Source organism: Mastacembelus armatus, chromosome 4 (genome assembly GCF_900324485.2).
Source record: "Mastacembelus armatus chromosome 4, fMasArm1.2, whole genome shotgun sequence".
Classification (NCBI taxonomy): Eukaryota; Metazoa; Chordata; class Actinopteri; order Synbranchiformes; family Mastacembelidae; genus Mastacembelus; species Mastacembelus armatus.
In genome coordinates, this window is record NC_046636.1 from 6,867,328 (window position 1) to 6,884,971 (window position 17,644).

Here is a 17,644-nt window from a genome sequence, read left to right on the forward strand (position 1 = left end):
GAGGAGCAGTCTGAAGATATGTCACACTAGCATCAATTAAGAGTAGTTAAATAGATCAAAATCTGGAGATGTATAAAACACAGACAGCCACAAGAATAATGACATGGTGAAACATTATCAGCAGGTAGAGGAAATGTCTTTACATGGGTTTCTGCTTTTTATTTTCTGTCGTTAGCAGTCAGCCAAAGGTTCAGCAGCATAACAGTGACCACACTATAAATCTGAGTAAACCTTTGTCTCAGTCAAACATTGAAAATCTTTGTTATTACAGGGAGGGACACAAAACCACAAAACTCACCAGAGGCCCATTGTTCATATACTTTATAACAGCAGTTCAGAACCTCTCAGAGCTTCTTTGAGAAGCAATATCATCTTATTGTTGGAGATCAACAGCATCACTTTTTAAAAACAGATTTCTAAACAGCTAAAGAAGTCACTTTGCATTTGTAGGTGGGAAGATAAATGCTAACTTCTGTCTGGTCTTCTCTCAGACTGTTTTCTTAGTACATTTTGCGTCATGGTATTGAGTAAAACACGGCATCTAAAATGAAGAATAGCTGATTCTGAATGTAGCTAAATAAGTCCATGAAATAATTATCAAATAAAATCACTTTTCTAAAGCACTTTAATAACAATCTGAAAATGGAAACCAAAAAAAAAAAAAAAAACAAGTGCCACACAAAAGAACTAAACTAGGTATAAACAATCAATTTAATATTAATATTTAAAATGAGTCCAATCAAACTAATGATATGTTGTCTGTTATAACTTAAAACTGGTTTATCAAGCTGAATATCTAAGATGGAGTACTGCGCAGGCCAGGTGAGGTAAAAAGACAAGAACTCAAAACATGTTAACCTGTGTCTCCACTGTATAGTAAATATATATTATTATATATATTCAGGGCAGCCAAACAGTGCTGAAAGAACTCACCAACTGCTGAATCTATTATCTGTTGTTTTTTTTTGTGTTTTTTTTCTCCACAGCAACTATTTAAAGGGTTTAGAGCTGTAATGATTGGATGTCAGATGCAGACATTATATGTAGACATGTATGTATTAAAATTAGTTTTGCTTGTTAAAATTGAAAGTGAAGAGTCTGAGGGTTGGCCCTTTTGCTTAAAGTCCATAAAGGCCATCGATCTTATTTGATTTAATTTAGTGAAATAAAATGATTTCCCTGCTGCTTACGTTGCCAAATTTGAGCTAATCCCCTGCAGCTCATAGTGGTCCCCAGAAGCCTGTCATGAGAAAGTTGTCCATATACAGATTTTATTTCTCCCCATACACCCCCCTCAATTGCTTTAGTCTCCTCTCCCATCATCCCCTTCATTGTCATGGTAATGGCCTCCACCGTGCGTGACCAAAACGGTCAACTTAATTGATGAAAAAGTGATCTACTGGGGAGAAAGAAGGGGTTTGCCTATATCAGGCATGAAGGATTTTCTTTCACTAAAGGCTGTAGAATGCATTATGGTGCTTGAAAATACTTGAAGACTGGAGGTTTGCAGCTCTCATATCATGATATCAGATTACTTGGCATGACGCAACAGCTACAAGTGCCAGCCCATATACACTTGCCCAATCAAGAACCTGCACACTCAAACACGTACGAGTGTAGCTCTGCATCAAGAAGATAATGACGGTCTCTTGACAGAGAAGTTCTGAGATTCACATGCTGCATTCATCCAAAGGTTGTACAGCTACATGCTGTGTATATATCACATTGTGAGAGCGCAGCAGTGTGCACACTCCTTTGCGCTACCTCAACAATGAGACTTTCCCATTTAATGATGAAGTTACAAAAGGACAGAGGAAGCCAAACTCCAAAGATTCTCCAAATCTGTTGCTTTTTAGTGGTGTCAGAGCAATAAAAATCAACAGTGACATAAACTCTCATATTATCTGCTAGAAACAACTTTATGGAGTAAAGTTGTATTAATGCAGTATTTGTGAGCAGTTTTCCTTACAAGGTAAATGTATAATGCTAAATAGTTAAAATGATTTTGCAACAAAGTTATGCTATATTGCTTTTTAAAATATTCAAGGCTTCTTAGTGGCTGTTATCGTCATCAAATACTGTTTGGAAAACTGTTCAAGTACTGTAATTATCTGTGGCTTGTGGACATGCCCAATTTGCTTAGAGCTGACAGACATAGACATGTTGAGTGCTATTGTGGAGGTGTGTTTATATGTACTTGTACTTCTGCCTTTGTGAGAACCAGTTTGACAAATTCTGTCGAAGTGAGGATGTTTGAGCAGTCCTCATTTTACATTCTTCTGTTTGAGAGTTAAGTCTTGGTTGTGGGATTTAGGTTAGAATTAGGTTTGGGTCATGGTAAGGGCAAAGTGAAAGCATTATGTCAATGAGTGTCCTCATAAAGACAGAAGTGTGTGTGTGTGTGTGTGCGTGTGTGCGTGTGTGCGTGTGTGCGTGTGTGCGTGTGTGCGTGTGTGCGTGTGTGCGTGTGTGCGTGTGTGCGTGTGTGCGTGTGTGTCTCTGTGTCTCTGTGTCTCTGTGTCTCTGTGTCTCTGTGTCTCTGTGTCTCTGTGTCTCTGTGTCTCTGTGTCTCTGTGTGTGCTTAGACCGGCAGCTCACCTTTCTGAGGCCAGGGTTGAGTTTCAACAAAAGACGTCTGCCATCTGTGAGAAAAGGACAAAACCTGAGAGTAATAGTCGCCCTTTTGAATAGAGCAGACCGCTGCCAATAAACATTATACAGCCTGCTGAAGGCCTATCTGCTGTTTAGGAAGAACTAATACCAAAGAACTCAACTATTCTGTAATAATACAAAACCCTATCATTTATTTAGGAAAGGGAGAGAACAGAATTGAACATGGATAAGATGTAAAAACAACCGATGCTAAGTGAGCGGTTCATGCTGCGTTCAGGGTGCCTGAGCAGAGCAGTACCCCTGTTTCATTCATTTTAAAAGAGCTGCAACAATTTCAAAAAGGCTGAAGCATTAACGGGCAAAATGTCACACCACGATGGTGGACATGATCTTACCTGTATTATTAACATAAGCACAAAGGGTCAAGTGCTGCTTTATATGTCCACACTGATGACAATGTATGTGTGTGTGACTAGTTTTGACTGTTCCTCACTTTCTGACACGCTTTTAAATGCCTGTCTGAGGGTTAAGCCTCTGTTCCAGGGTTAACGTTAGAATTAGATTGAAGTGAGACTTAGGGTTTAGCATTTAGTTGTGATGGTTTAGATTAGGGTAAGGGGCTGGGGAATGCTTTATATCGGTGGTAACTAGAGGAAGACAAATGTCTGTGTGTGGTTTTGGGTGACCCTTCCTTGGCATTCCAGCCATTCCCCTGGTACCTGGGAACTGGTCTGTTCCCCTCCGATGGGGTATTTTTAGGTCCTGAGAAACAGCTGTGTCTGTTTCTATCTGCACAGACATCTCGGCCGTCTGTTGACTGAAACATGGTTAGACTCAAGAAATGACACAGCTCATTTGTAACATTGCAGCTGCAGTTAAGCCCCTTGTTGCATTGTAGAGCCATATGTTGGGACAGGTATGGGCTTGTGTAATTATGACAGTGTAGGCTGTAGGATCGTCCTGTAGGCTGTATGAAATCTGTTACAAAGTATACAATATTTTTTTTTGTACTCCAGAACGATCCAGCACTGTGGGTTGTTCCTCTGTGTTTTCTCACATCTGAGTGATATTCAGTCATGCTGGCATCGAGGTATTCATGTAGATAAGCGGCAAACAGTGAGATATGTTCCAGTGAGGTGCGGCTGCAGTCAAGAGCCGTGCAGTAAAATAACCAAACTACTGATTCAGCTGAAACTGTTGTCTGTTGAATTTCCTAGGTTTTTTTTTTTAACTTTAGCTTTGATTGTTGCTTATTTAAGTCATGAATATTTAATGTTATAGATCAGTGAGGTTTCAAAACCAAGCTTTCAAATGCTTAAAAGTGGGGATAAAACCTCTTTGTAGACACACATCCTTTATGTTTTCCACTCTAAGACGAATTTCAAGTTGTGTTCATATCAATGGTGCTGTGCTATTAAGTGTTTAAACCTTTTCTGTGTAACTTATGGCGAACTGTTTACCCAGGACCTACTGACAGTTCATAGTAATATCAATGGCACAATCTAATAACATCTTACACTCAAAACAAGTGTGATACTGGTACACTGAAGACATCACTATCATGTTGGTTCACTGTTCCTCTTTCGATGCTAACAGACTGTGTGTGTGTGTGTGTGTGTATGTGTGTGTTTTATTTGTACATTGGCAGGGGGAAAAGAATGCCGGCTTTGACGTGCTCTACCACAACATGAAGCATGGCCAGCTGGCAACCAAGGAGCTAGCAGAGTTTGTCCGTGAGAGGTAAGGTTGGAGTATATTTGTGAATATTTCTGTGGGAGGTGGTGGTAGGTATGGGGCTCGGGTGGAGAAATTCTACATTTTTGACTGTTTCCTTGGATAGAAAGATGAGTGATTGTGCCAAAGTTGGGGAAATGCTCAGGGAATATTATCATGTGACAAGGTGTTCTTGAGTTATGCGGTTTCATAGTCCTGTCAGCAGAATCACAGTTTGCACAGAGAACACTTTGACAAGTCTTTCTTTGTTAAAACTGCTTCAGTCATGTCTCTGAGCCCCAAGCTCTGTCCTCACTACTGTGCTATCTCTCAAACACACTCACGTACGGCCCTGAATACTGTAGGTGATTATCTCTCTGAGAGGTCTATCTTTTCCCACATCTGCCAACTGCCTGGTTTGAAAACTTCTCACAAAAAAGTTCTCACAAAACAAACCGTCTCCAATCCGTCCCATCAAACAGCAATTCAATCATAGTTTAGCTTTTAGAGGTGCAGAGTTTGAGCTTGTTTTCCCCAAATCTTTTCAAAAAAGCGTAAAAAGTGTAATTAAAGGTATGGTCAGCAGTTCTATTGCTGATATTTTGATTTAGCATCCACACAAATCCACAAGCCTTTTCAGTTGTAGACTTTATAATCATGTGGAGAGGTTCATCATCATGCCTTTCAAGTCCCAGAAGTCTCTATTGTTGGAAAACACCACATACGTTTACATCGGTCTTCAGCCTTGCCTCATCATCTTTCAGTTTTTCCCCTTTGCTTTTTTGCGGTGTATTTTTTAGCTACCTTTGCTTTTTGACTGATCAATGACATTGTGAATTTCCAAAATGTAGCTTACTCCTCTTATTCCTACCCAATATGCTGCGCACGAGCAAGCGGTCTGCTGTGTGGCTGAAACTTGCCAGCCCGACTCCGCATTGTTTCACCAGTTACAGTGCAACTATACAGGCTGCACACAATGAACTGGGGCTTGTAGAGTACACAAACTAGAAGACCAGGGAGAGCCATGTGGGGCAAATTTTGCTGACTATGACCAATTGTGTAATGAATTGGAATCGCTGACTGTACCTTTCACTGTATCTGGATCGAACCCAGCTAAACTCATTACTCAATTTCATCACAATCGTTGGTTACTCCTCATACCAAAAGCCTGAATAGGTAAAAGTGAAAAATAGTGTTTGAAAAGTCAAACAATACAGCATAAATGTTGGACTCATATCATACTAAATTATTATAATTATAATACTCAGTAGATTTATGCTGTTGTAACAAAAAATTTCTTCTTCATTTAAATGTTTACTATCCAGGGTGTGATATAATCCTGACGTTCATTCAAAGTGCTTGTGCACGTTCCTCGCAGGGGGGAAATCCACTTATCTGCTTGGACAACAGCAGACAACAAATCAGCTGCCAGAAAATGAAATAGGGGCATCGTGGGTAAAATACTGGATCCACAGGATAGAGGAAAAGCAATTGTCTTGATAAACGTCCTCGATCTTTCTCTCTCTCCACTTTCCTGAAAGGTCATTTTGCCATAAGAAACCATATGAAACGCACAGTTATAATAGTGTAACAACTCTTTCAACCACAGTCCCAAGGCTTCCCAGTTATTGTTTGCTGTGTTCCCTGTCCTTGCCCTGATACTCAGTCCACTGAAGATATATTTCTACTTCTTGTTAGAGAGGGGACTTGTGAAAGTGGGGTCACAGTAAATTTTTTTGGACTGTTGAGTCGGCAAAAAAAAAAAAAACTAAACTTAAAGTCCTCACCTGTTTCTCTACAAATGGTGACAAGTCCACTAAATTATTAGCTGATTCAATGTGAACATGTTTTAAAGTTTAAAAAAAAAAAAAAAGACTCAATGTAAGTGTAAATAAAAATAATCAGCAGTGGTTGTGATGCAGTTTGATCTCCAACACAACGTCTGCATCACTGCTCAACATGGACACTGAGTTTGTCTGCTTGTTTATTGCTCTCTGTCCTCAAAAGCTAGTTGATCTGTTCACCCTTGGGATATTTGGTTCAACAATCCTTCTTTCTTTCTCTCCAGGGTCTACAGATGGTTATTAAAGTTTTATGCCCAGCCTTGCAAAACAAGTCCATCCATCATTTAAATATGGCTTATTGCAACATTTACCCAACAGTGACGGAAATGAATCTTTATTTTACATTATTTTAAGCGCGGTGGTGGATGCTCAGTGTCTTGGCCAAAGGAAGCTCTAAATAGAGAACATAACGTATGAGGCCATTAGCTGAGGAAGTGCTATTTGGAGTACATTACATTCACCAGTCTAAAAGCTATTTAGAAGAATTTACATTTTGAAAGAATTCACACCACATTACTCTTGCTGTTGTGTTACTGGCAACTTAGACTTTAGTAGAGAAACAGAGCTGCACGCACACATACACTACAAAACTGGTATTTGTTGCTTAGGTTTACTTTGGTGTTTGGTTTAGGACGGCTGCTCACGTCACATGGGTCTCCTGGAAGTTTTGCTGTCTTACTTTAATATTTAGTACATACATTATGCAGGTTTGTGTACCCAAGGTTTTCTTTGGAGCTGCTCAAACTTAGTTACCTGCATCATTTATTTTGCTGATGTTTAGTTTATGTGTATCTTTTGGTTTTTGCAGGGCTGCCATTGAGGAGACATACTCTAAGTCAATGAGCAAACTGGCCAAGATTGCCAGCAATGGCAGTCCACAGGGGTGAGTACTTCTCTGAAAACAAAAAACAGTACAGCAACTTCAGGTTCACCCAAGAACATATTAGCATACATATTATAGTAATTATAGTACACCTTTGGAAGGTGTTTTTGATAAGACATTGATGGGAACGCACTGTATTACAGTACCTTCTCTGCCATTTAGCGTAAATGGTTTATTATAAGTGTTTTATATGTACAACATGACATAAATGTCCTAAAGTATAAATCAAATGATGAAAAGTGTTTGAGTTGGAAGTATTTTCCTTCTTCGTTGCTTTAGTTGATGCTTATTTAGTCTTAAGCTGCTTAATGTTAAAGAATCAGGCAAGAAAATCTTTTTTGTTGACCTCCAGTGGTTTAAAGTTTCACCCTGCTCCAGTGAATTAATGGATAAGGATCTAACAGTGTAGTAAAAATGACTGTACACATAATGTTTTTACTCAATCTCAAAAAAATGGATTTCAGGCAGGAGGTCTGAAGTAGTTTTAATCTAGCGGTCGTGTGTATTTTCCAGGACATTTGCTCCCATGTGGGATGTGTTCAGGGTGTCTTCAGACAAACTGGCTCTCTGCCACCTGGAGCTTATGAGAAAGCTGAATGATCTTATCCGGGACATCAACAAGTATGGAGAAGAGCAAATCAAAATTCACCGCAAGGTATATATCTGGGAAAAGATGATACTATAGCACTCTCCTGACAGAAGTCAGGCATATGCTTTTCGGTGAACATAGGCGTGTATATTTTCTCATTACTTGCCCTGCATTGAGCCTCTGTCATCCTAATTTAATTTATGTCAGAGAAAATCTAATTACTGTCTGCACCCTTTAGAGTAATTGCTGCATTTGCCCTTAAAGTATCAAGTACTATGATACTCTGTGTATGTGCGTGTGTGTGTGTGTCCGTCTGTCCTAGACAAAGGAGGAGATGGTGGTGACCGTGGAAGCGGTGCAGGTGCTGCAGGTGCAGAGTGGTCACCTTCAGAAGTCAAAGGAGGGTTATCATGCCAAGTGTTTGGAGCTGGACCGACTGAAGAAGGAGGGGGCTCCACAGAAGGAAGTAGAGAAGGTTAGCTGCCACCTTTTCTGTTTCCAAGGTTGTTTTCTGGACATTTAAGATTCAAATAGAACCAAAACTAATAATTTCTCTGGCTTGAGGAATCTCTCTCTAGTGAAAAAGTAGTGCTTTCTTAAACTGCTGCACTTGAACCACCAGAATCTGCCCCAAGAAACCATTCACCAAAAGATTATGGCTAAGTCGAAGAATTTTTGTGCTAATAATGATCCATGAAATTGACATATATATATGTGGAGACAGCACTGACTTTTAAAGATATGTTGTTAAGTTTCAGTGTGTTGTGCGACATCAGAATTCAACACGTTCTTGTTTCTACTGGTCCTCTATTGGTCTGTTTTGCTGACCCCGGATGTTAGCAGTATTTTAAATAGATTAAATTTCTCCAGAGCAGAGAATCATGGGAAACAAAAAAACATCCCCTTTGTGAGCAAATTACAGTTCTTGTTTTGAAAGTTACTGAATGGAGTATTGGTAATTATAGGGCAGAAATTGTTCTCGTCACTTACTGAGCTGTTCATTTATTTCAGGTTTTTGAATGATAGTCAGTAGCTAAAGGCCATTATTTTCTTTTTCTTCCTCACTAGGCGGAGCTGAAGTCTAAGAAAGCAGCTGAGTCGTTTGCGTTGTGCATCGAGAAGTACAACCGCGTGGGAGGAGAGTTCGAGCAGAAGATGAGCGAGTCTGCCCAGGTCAGCTCTGACTCCAGCTGGGCTGAGGGCCACTTTTTATCTTTCTCTCACCTTCTGATGTGCTGTTTTTATGCATTTATTCTTCTCTTGGACTTAATCTTTCTCTTCTTCTTCTTGACTCACCCTCTTGGAAAACTCCCACTGCACATAAACTGAATCTTATACTTTGATTTATAAGTCTATATCTCTCCTTCCCCCCCAAAAAATGGAAACCTCCGCCCCCCGACTCCTAAACACCCACCTGCTTGAACATCCTGCACCCTGCTCATTACCTTTAATCACTGCCTCCACACTTCCATGGTAACTGCTGCTGTTTCCATGGAAATCTTTAACAAACCCCGATGAGTGTTTCTGTGCTTTACATTTGAAATGATAGCTGAAATCCTTGTGACCAATTATCTTTTATAATATCTTTAGAGGGGAAGGTCTGGCCATAATTATGAGAGGATATATGGTGCCTTTGAGAAAAACATGTCAAAAGATCAAAAAGGAAATAGAGGAAGTCCATACAAATAACGGAGAATTAAGTCATTTGCTTTTGATTGCACATAAAACTATAGGAGATCACAATGTTTTCACACCTGTGGAGGTTCAGGTTAAGTTAAAATAAAACATGCGTTGTCTTAGTTTCCAACTTTTAGCTGGGGAAAAAAAGTAGTTTCTCTTCAAATGATGTGATGAAACTCTAATTTATTCATTAAACCCTCCTGCTGGTCTAATAAAGCAGGTCCGTGTGTGTCTTCTACAGTTTTATCTTTTGTCAAATTTAGACCTAAAGAGTTGTTTCAATGTCTGTTTCACTCTGAAATATACATACAAAATAGTTATTAATGATTTTTTGCATTATTGATTAATCTGCCAATTGCATTTTATTAATCATTCAGTCATTCCATGACGCATCAAAACTGTAAAATTATGTTTGACAAGGAAAACAAGCTCATCATTGCATTTGGTTACCTGGAAACATTGAATATCTTTTAATTAATGGTTCTTAAAATATTTTCCTATTAATTTTATGTTGCTCAATTAATTATTGCAGCTGTAGTATTGATCTTCTGTGGTGTTCATAAAGAGCTCATTACTGTGTGGTTACCTCTGGGTTAACGCTCTTTCACTCTTTGATATATGAGGAAAATCTCCACAGTCAAGCCTGTTTTTAAAAAAAAAAAAAACAGTCGTACAGCTTTGGATGGTCTACTGTTGGACTAATGCAACTAATGATTATTTTATCAGTTAATTGTGTGTCTATAAAATAGCCATCACATTAGAGCCCTTGGTAACATTATCAAATATCTTATTTTCTCCAGCTAACAGCCCAAAATCCAAAGATGTTTAGTTAACACTTATATAAAGCACAAAAAAACAGCAAACTTGTGAAGCTGCAACCAGAGAATATTGTGCATTTTTGTTTTGTTTTCACAAAATAAATTAACCACACCAGATTTCATTTGCAAGCTGACAGAGAACTTGCTCTTCAGGCTCCACCTCAGCCCACTTGTTTATCCCACACCACGACTGGATTGACAGCTTTCACACCATCCCAAACAAACTGCATTAAATAGGTTATCACGGATTATGTGTGAAAGCACCTCTTTAGAAATAATGTGCTTATAGTAACAGCATTTGAGGAGTCTCAGCAAGAAAGGTTTTGTTTCAGAGGCTCGTCAACAATTAAAACCCTGGAACAGTGTTACAGGCAGATGTGAATGAAGTGCCCTGCAGAAGGTTGACAGCAATTCAGAAGAGAACAGAGAGTGTTTATGTTTGTGCTCTCTGCCCAGATTTGTTTGTTTAATTGGAGAAAAGGAACTGGCAAACTTACTTCACTGACAAAAGTCAATGCCACTGTGTCACGAGGATTACTCTGAACTAGACAGCAACAAATTGGGTTGGCTAAATAAAGAGCAGCATCAAACCTAAATACCAAATCCTCTCAAATTATGATTGGTTTAATGGCCTGGCCGCCCAGAATCTCCGCTGCTGGCTGCCTGCCTCTCTGCAGCGTCCCCTGAATCCTCAGATCTCATTCTGAGTTTTTTCACTTGATTGGACATATGTTTAAAGTTTTTATTGGATTCTGGTTACTTCTGTGAATCCTCCTGAGTCACAACTCAAGTGTGCTGAGAAAAGCTGCATTTCTTTTTTCCTTGTTTTAAATTAGGAGACACACAACAGGAATAAACACATCCACAACATTAAACATTAATCAAATGACAAAAACAAAGAACAATGACAAAAATCAGCTCATAACCAGACAAAAACACAAACCGCTTCATGGCAGTAACAATGTCCCTAATGTCACCAAAAGTGAGACATAAAAACGAAAACAAAACCCAGTTCTCTAAAACAGATTTATTGCATTATTTTGCTGAAAGCGAGAAAATAAGATACCTCTCAACACAATTCCTGGAGCAAAAGTAAGGGTCCAAATTATACTGCATTGTTTTAAAATAGATGTCAGTGCAGTTTTGGTATTATTCAAAAGGACGTTATTAGCACAAAAGGTCAGGGAAAAAAAAGTCAACTCAGAGGTGTGTGTGTGTGTGTTTGTGTGTTTGTTTGTGTTTGCACGGGGTGAGTAGAAGTTTCAGGAAATCGAGGAGGCTCACCTGCGGCACATGAAACAGCTGATCAAAGGATACTCCCACTCCATTGAAGACACCCACGTCCAGGTGGGGCAGGTATGTTCACACTGAATCCTGCTTTAATAATGACTTACTCTGCTGTATGAGAAAATAAATCCTCCGAAAGTGAGAAATATTTGCCAGTTAATCATCCTGTTGAAGAAGAGTCCCTTTAGACTATTTCACAATCCATCAATCCATTCATTATCTATACCTGCTTATTCCTAGCCAGGGTCACGGGGATCTGCTGGAGTCTATCATTTCACAATCATTATTATTATTATTATTTAGAACCAAAGAACACAATGCACCAACTACAGCATGTTCGTTTTTATTTATTTAACTAATGCTAGGTTAGCTTTGGATAATCTCTCCCTGGCTATTTGGACAAAGTTAAATGACACTAAATAATGAAGAAGCATCTCCTCGCAGACAACAGTGGACTGGGAAGCACAAGTGGAAGAGAATTTTATAGTTTCTGATCATAGATGAGATGTAGCTCATGCGGCATCTAAATGTATGTATCTCTGGTTTCAGATAGTTAGAAACATTTCCACTTAATAGCATTAGGATCAGATGGGGCTCTAAATCTACTGAGGGTAGTCAGGAATTACAAGCATCTCTAATTTAGTGGCATCACTGTTTCCCACTGGTATACGCTCAATTGCCACTTTGTGTTTTGAAACTACCAATGTGGGGAAGAAAGACACTTCCTAATTCTGCATGCGCTGCCTGAGCTTTAAATCAATTGCATTGCTCCACCTTTGGTACTGATCTGCAGTACCATTAATATTTCACTACAAATATAATCATTCTGCTCTTCTCTGTTCAGGTCCATGAGGAGTTCAAGCAGAATGTGGAAAACATCGGCGTTGATAACCTCATCCAGAAATTTGCAGAGCAGAAGGGCACAGGCAAAGACAGGCCAGGTACAGGATGATTTTAGTTTGTTTACAGTGGGAAAGAAATAACAGAGTAAACACTCATCTTCAGCAGTTAAATAATAATCAAGACACCCACACTGAAAACCATACTGCGAAGGTGGAATAATTCATAGTGACAAAATACAACAGTGAGTGAATGCTTCAATTGGGCCAAAGTGTATTTCTGTGTGTTGTGTATGATTTTGTGTCTTATCTGCAGCTCTAGTGGGTTTCGAGGAGTACATGACAGCTTTGGCACCTGAAGGTGGGAAGAAGAGTCGGGCAAAAGCCTTCAGGATCCCCGGGCTGGGCAAGAGGGACAAGGAGCCAGACTCTACGTGAGTGTGTGCATGCACACACGCGCACACACAGAAACAAATGTGCCCTACCAGTCCTGGGGGCCTGCATCATTAATCAAGTTCTATTTAGTCTGGTTCTCTTGAGGTGCTGAAACTTCATAGAGTCTAACATCATCAGTCCTGGATAAGGTTAAGGTCAGCCATGCAGCATAGGTTACCATGGTGATTTGTGCCAGTTAAAAGTGAGTCAAATTCCGGATATCAGAAAACCTAAGAAAGTGCAAAGATAGCTGTGTAACCCCCAAATCTTGTTTTGTGGTATACGTCACAAATCTTCTGAGACTGAATCTTGATCTTCACTCTTTGAATCTGTCTTCAGTCTGTTTATCTAATAATCAAAACAAAATACATCTGTGTTTTTTTATTTATTTTTGCAGGGATTCAGCTGTGACAGAGGCCCCAGTGAGTATTTGACATCATTTTACACTTGAACACTGTGGCTCCCCTCAGTCCAGTCTCACTCATAAAGCAGCAGTTATTCAAGGGTGTGTAATAAGGATGTGACTACCAGTGTGGGGTTTCCCAGGTTTATTCCAGGACTTTGAAGAAGTTGTTTCTGAGATAATCTGGCAGTCAGATAGGAAGTGTGTAACTGAGTGTGTGTGTTTGTGTACGTATCTGTTTATGTGTAAAAGAGTGCACGCGTGGGTGTCTGTGCATGAAAGGACTGAGGATGCTGCCAGAAAGTCATGTAACACTGATGTGAAAGAAGAGAGCAAGCAGCATTTCAGAGTGACTGACGCTGCAACATTACACCTTCAAGTGCGTTAAGTTTCTGCAGTGTCACTTAAAAAAGATGTTGCACAAGAGAATACATGTGCTGAACCTGCTCAGCTGCTCACCTTCTAGATAAAAAGTTCCAACACTGAAACACATCTGTGAGTTACTCCAGTAGTACATGTCTCTCAGTAATACATGTAGGCTGCAGTGCTATATTACACAACGTAACAAAGCTCTTCTGTGTGGCTGAAGTGCCATTTGTCTCTGCGCTGCTGACCAAACTGTCTGTGTGTCTGTGTGTCTGTGTGTCTGTGTGTCTGTGTGTCTGTGTGTCTGTGTGTCTGTGTGTCTGTGTGTCTGTGTGTCTGTGTGTCTGTGTGTCTGTGTGTCTGTGTGTCTGTGTGTCTGTGTGTCTGTGTGTGTTCTCATATATTCATATAGAATTCACCCCTGGAAGTAGACGATGAAGGATTTGTCATCCGAGCTGACAGCACCCAAAATGATATCCTTTTTCCTTTTCCAACTTTTAGTTTCTACTCTTTTTTTTTTTTTTTAATTCAAAACTGTGTTAGCTTTTTGTTTAGATAGAGTACAAACATTTACATAGATGCTGTGTTTTCTATTTTAGTATGTAAATGTCACCTTTATTGCATGTAATTTTCCATCTTTTTACAATCATCTAATGTTTCTCTCTACCTTTAACTCTAATAAGGGCATAAAAACCAATGGCCTAAAAAAGTACCTAACCTAACCTGTGTTTTGAAAAAAACAAACAAAAAAACAAAAACCCAAAGTATTCAGTGAACTGAGTAAATGTTGCCATTTTTACTTAATGATTTCAATTATTTTGGATCTATTAACCTTATTTGTTTATAATAATAATTTGAACTGGAGCGCATCTGTTGACTAAAAATGAAGCAGTTAGAGTAACTGCAAATACAGTTGGACCTTTCTACAAATTAATTATAACACTTGTTTTCATGTTGTTTTGGCTGCTCCCATTAGGGGATGCCAGAGCAGATCATCCATCTCTCAGCAGCACCCTGCTGGGCGACAGTACAGGTGGTGGTTGCTGCCAAACTGGAAATCCAGTTTATGATCCACATATTTCATTTGGCACAGGTTTTAGACCAGATCTCTTTATCCTAGCTTGGGACTGGCACTAAGGGTACACTGGCTCATAAACAAGATACAGATTTCTGAAATATATCACAGACTGTAGTGGATCACATGACAGAGGCATGAAATGAAACCTCAAGGCCACTAAAAAAGACCTTCTTTGAGATGGAGATGTTCTACAAGAAGGTCACGGCTGGGAGTAGCCAATTTGTTTGACCCCAACCTTCAGTATCTTTGAATATTGAAATAAAAGGAGACGACCACAGTTTGTGACATGAGACAACCACAGTGAGTGGAGTCCAAAGAAAAGAGGAAGAGAAGCTGACTTTCAATGGGGCTGACGGTGTGGCAGGAAGTGGTGGTTTTGCTGCTTGACAGCTCTGCAACCATGATCTCTGCCATGATCTGTAGTGCTGCTGCCTGGGTTTGTGCTTTGCATGTGCTTGTGCTGCACTGCACATGGCCTGCCTGCATTGTTTCTGTTTTGGCCTGAATTAATCAAATTAATACAGTGAGTTACATTTCTTTCATTTTCTTCATGGAAGTCACAGCATTTGTAAAATATAGTCCTATCACTGAGCAGGGATTGTAACACTTGTGGCCACTAGTTTGTAATCTACCCTAATGTGTGTTTTTGGCTTGTTATTAGCTGTATTGAGCAGTGTTCACAGAAGGTGTCAGATAAAATCAGCTTATAACAAATTTAACTTAAACCATAAAAGGCCCTTCTGTTTTTGTCTCCTAATCCTCCAATATGGTTTCTTGTCTTGAAATGCACTTGATCCACATCATTGGTTTTTATTCTGTGTGCAGAATAAGATTATTCTCCTTGACCCTCCTCTCTCTCTACGCTGCTCTGAGAAGGAGAACAACTTTTACTCTAGCGATTCAGATTTTGACGATGAAGAGCCCAAGAAGTTCCACATCCAGATCCGGCCGGTTGCCAGCACCAATCGCAGCAACTCTGCAGCGACTGAGAAGGAGCTGAAAGCCACTGTAGGGGCACTCACCCTGCCCCCCAACCGAGGAGTACGGCAACAGGTTGGCATTGCTCTGGTGTTTCTGAAATTTATCATTAATATAATAATGATATTTTCCCCCATTATGTATAAATCTACATCAAATGAGTTTAAGATTGTCATTTTTACTTGTGTCACGACTGTGAGTGCAGGAAACAAATCTGTACCTCTCTGACTTTCAGGTTTCAGTCAAGCGTCATCTTTCCAGTAAGTTCAGTCAAATCAGTTTGAGTATTTCAGTCTGTTTTTGGAGCCTCCAGTGTTTGTTACTGTGCAGCAGATCTTCCCTGAAACATACAGTATGGGGAAATTTACAGAATGTTGCATCTCTGAGCACAGACTTCTAAAGTTTCCGTTATGTCTGCAGGAAACTCTAGTACTGCAGGAGGCCGCTCAGAAGAAGGTGAGGCTGCCTCCCACAGGGGTGAGTCTGACTTCAGTCTGTCTGTCAAGGTTTTTTTTTTTTTTTGAATGGAGCTGAAATAAGATGTATATTAATCAATAGGAAATGAGCCTGCAGCGGCTTTTCATAATTCATTATTTTGTGAAGCAAAAAGATTGTTTTCTTCCAGCTTGTCCAACATGAGGATTTGATGCTTTTCTTTGTCTTAAATGTAAATTCAATATATTTAGGGTTTGCTCTGTTGAATAAAACAAGCAATTTAATAATGACACCCTGGGCGCAAGGAAACTGTGTATTTTTCTAAATATTAAAAGATGAATTAAAAAAATAAAAAAATATTAATAATAATTAATTGCTATATACAATAAATAGCTGTAAGTTGTTTTAATATTGTATTTGTGTTGCACTACGACAACATAAAATTGTCAGTCATTCAGTGTTAGTCTTGCATGTTGTGCATTTATGCCTGCACAGCAGGATTTAAATAATTATCCATTTTTCTGTGGTTGTAACCTGAAAAGGATAAAAATAAAAAAAAAAAGCTTTGACATAAGCATATTTCTGACATCAAGAAAGCAATGATATGTTTATGAAACATCTTTCTCCCTCCAGTCTGTCTTCAGCCCCCGTGTTTCCCTGCAAACAGTAAATCTCTTTAATGGCTGACCTTGCATAAACAGCCACCCTCCATTATTCACACCAACCTTCTGCTCGTGCTCTGAAACATGTTTATCAGTGACAGGTTCGTTAGCTGTAGGTTAGGCTCAAGTGGGAGGCTACAACCTGCTGCTCTTCGGGGGTGGGGGGGGGGATTGTCTTCAATTCGGAGGCGGCAGGATTAATGATGAGCATCTGATTAAGGCGGTTACTCTGCAGTAGCAGCAGCGGTGGCTGGAGCTCAGTGAGACTGGGCTAATTGCTGGCATTTATCACTGAGAAGGTAATGACTGATGGGGCTTGCCTCATGTCGTCCTATCTCATCCTGGCGTCCTGGCCTCCCCTGTGCTGCCGATGAGTCCTGATGAGGGAGCATCCTGAGCAGTGAATCACTGGATCTCATTGTATGTGATCTCTTTTTAGATGGTGAGCAGGAGGGCTTACGCAGGTCCACCTCCAGTCCTGATCACAGCAGGTGAGGTAGCTCTGCCTTCATATCCGCCCTCTTCCTCACAGCTGTCTCTGAGCGATGCAGAGAGACATTTTTGGAGGTTAAATTGCATCATCAGTGGCCTTTTCAGCAGTGTGGTGCTCTTCTCACAGTTGGTCCACTGTCATCGCCCTTGTTTTATTTTTGGCCCTTTTCTACTTTTATCTTTGTCACCTCATTTCTCTTACTGTTCTTTCCTCCTTCTTCATTTCCTCTGTGGTTCTGACAGAACCCCAAGAAATTTCTTTGACTTAGTTTTAGTTGTTTTTAAAGTAAAACTACACCAAAAAACAGACTGACTGACAGACTGATCATTCTTTCTCCTAATTAGCATTAATAAGCATAAACACTTGATCAGCTATTTGAATAAAAAAGGAAGAAAAAAGACCGACCCAGGCACTTTAGTATTCTTTTATATTCTGTTAACCAGTATTACATTCTCTCTCTAAGATGTTGTTCACTTAATGACTGTCGGACAGTTATGCCAGATTTGGCTTATTTTGCTTGGAACAGTA

General features: G+C 39.7%; 1 protein-coding gene across 2 annotated transcripts in view; it reads left to right on the top strand.

Moving 5' to 3' along the window:
- The window catches only part of fcho1 (FCH and mu domain containing endocytic adaptor 1), a 44,349-nt gene that overhangs the window by 18,808 nt on the left and 7,897 nt on the right, over positions 1-17,644 (top strand). For both annotated transcript variants that reach the window (XM_026322959.1, XM_026322960.1), the window contains exons 3-16: positions 4,262-4,353; positions 6,979-7,053; positions 7,567-7,708; positions 7,965-8,117; positions 8,711-8,815; positions 11,398-11,496; positions 12,272-12,368; positions 12,583-12,700; positions 13,099-13,123; positions 13,883-13,943; positions 15,411-15,601; positions 15,762-15,786; positions 15,947-16,003; positions 17,063-17,114. In XM_026322959.1, the coding sequence (XP_026178744.1) occupies positions 4,262-4,353; positions 6,979-7,053; positions 7,567-7,708; positions 7,965-8,117; positions 8,711-8,815; positions 11,398-11,496; positions 12,272-12,368; positions 12,583-12,700; positions 13,099-13,123; positions 13,883-13,943; positions 15,411-15,601; positions 15,762-15,786; positions 15,947-16,003; positions 17,063-17,114 (1,292 nt within the window). The remainder of the gene's footprint in view (positions 1-4,261; positions 4,354-6,978; positions 7,054-7,566; positions 7,709-7,964; positions 8,118-8,710; positions 8,816-11,397; positions 11,497-12,271; positions 12,369-12,582; positions 12,701-13,098; positions 13,124-13,882; positions 13,944-15,410; positions 15,602-15,761; positions 15,787-15,946; positions 16,004-17,062; positions 17,115-17,644) is intronic.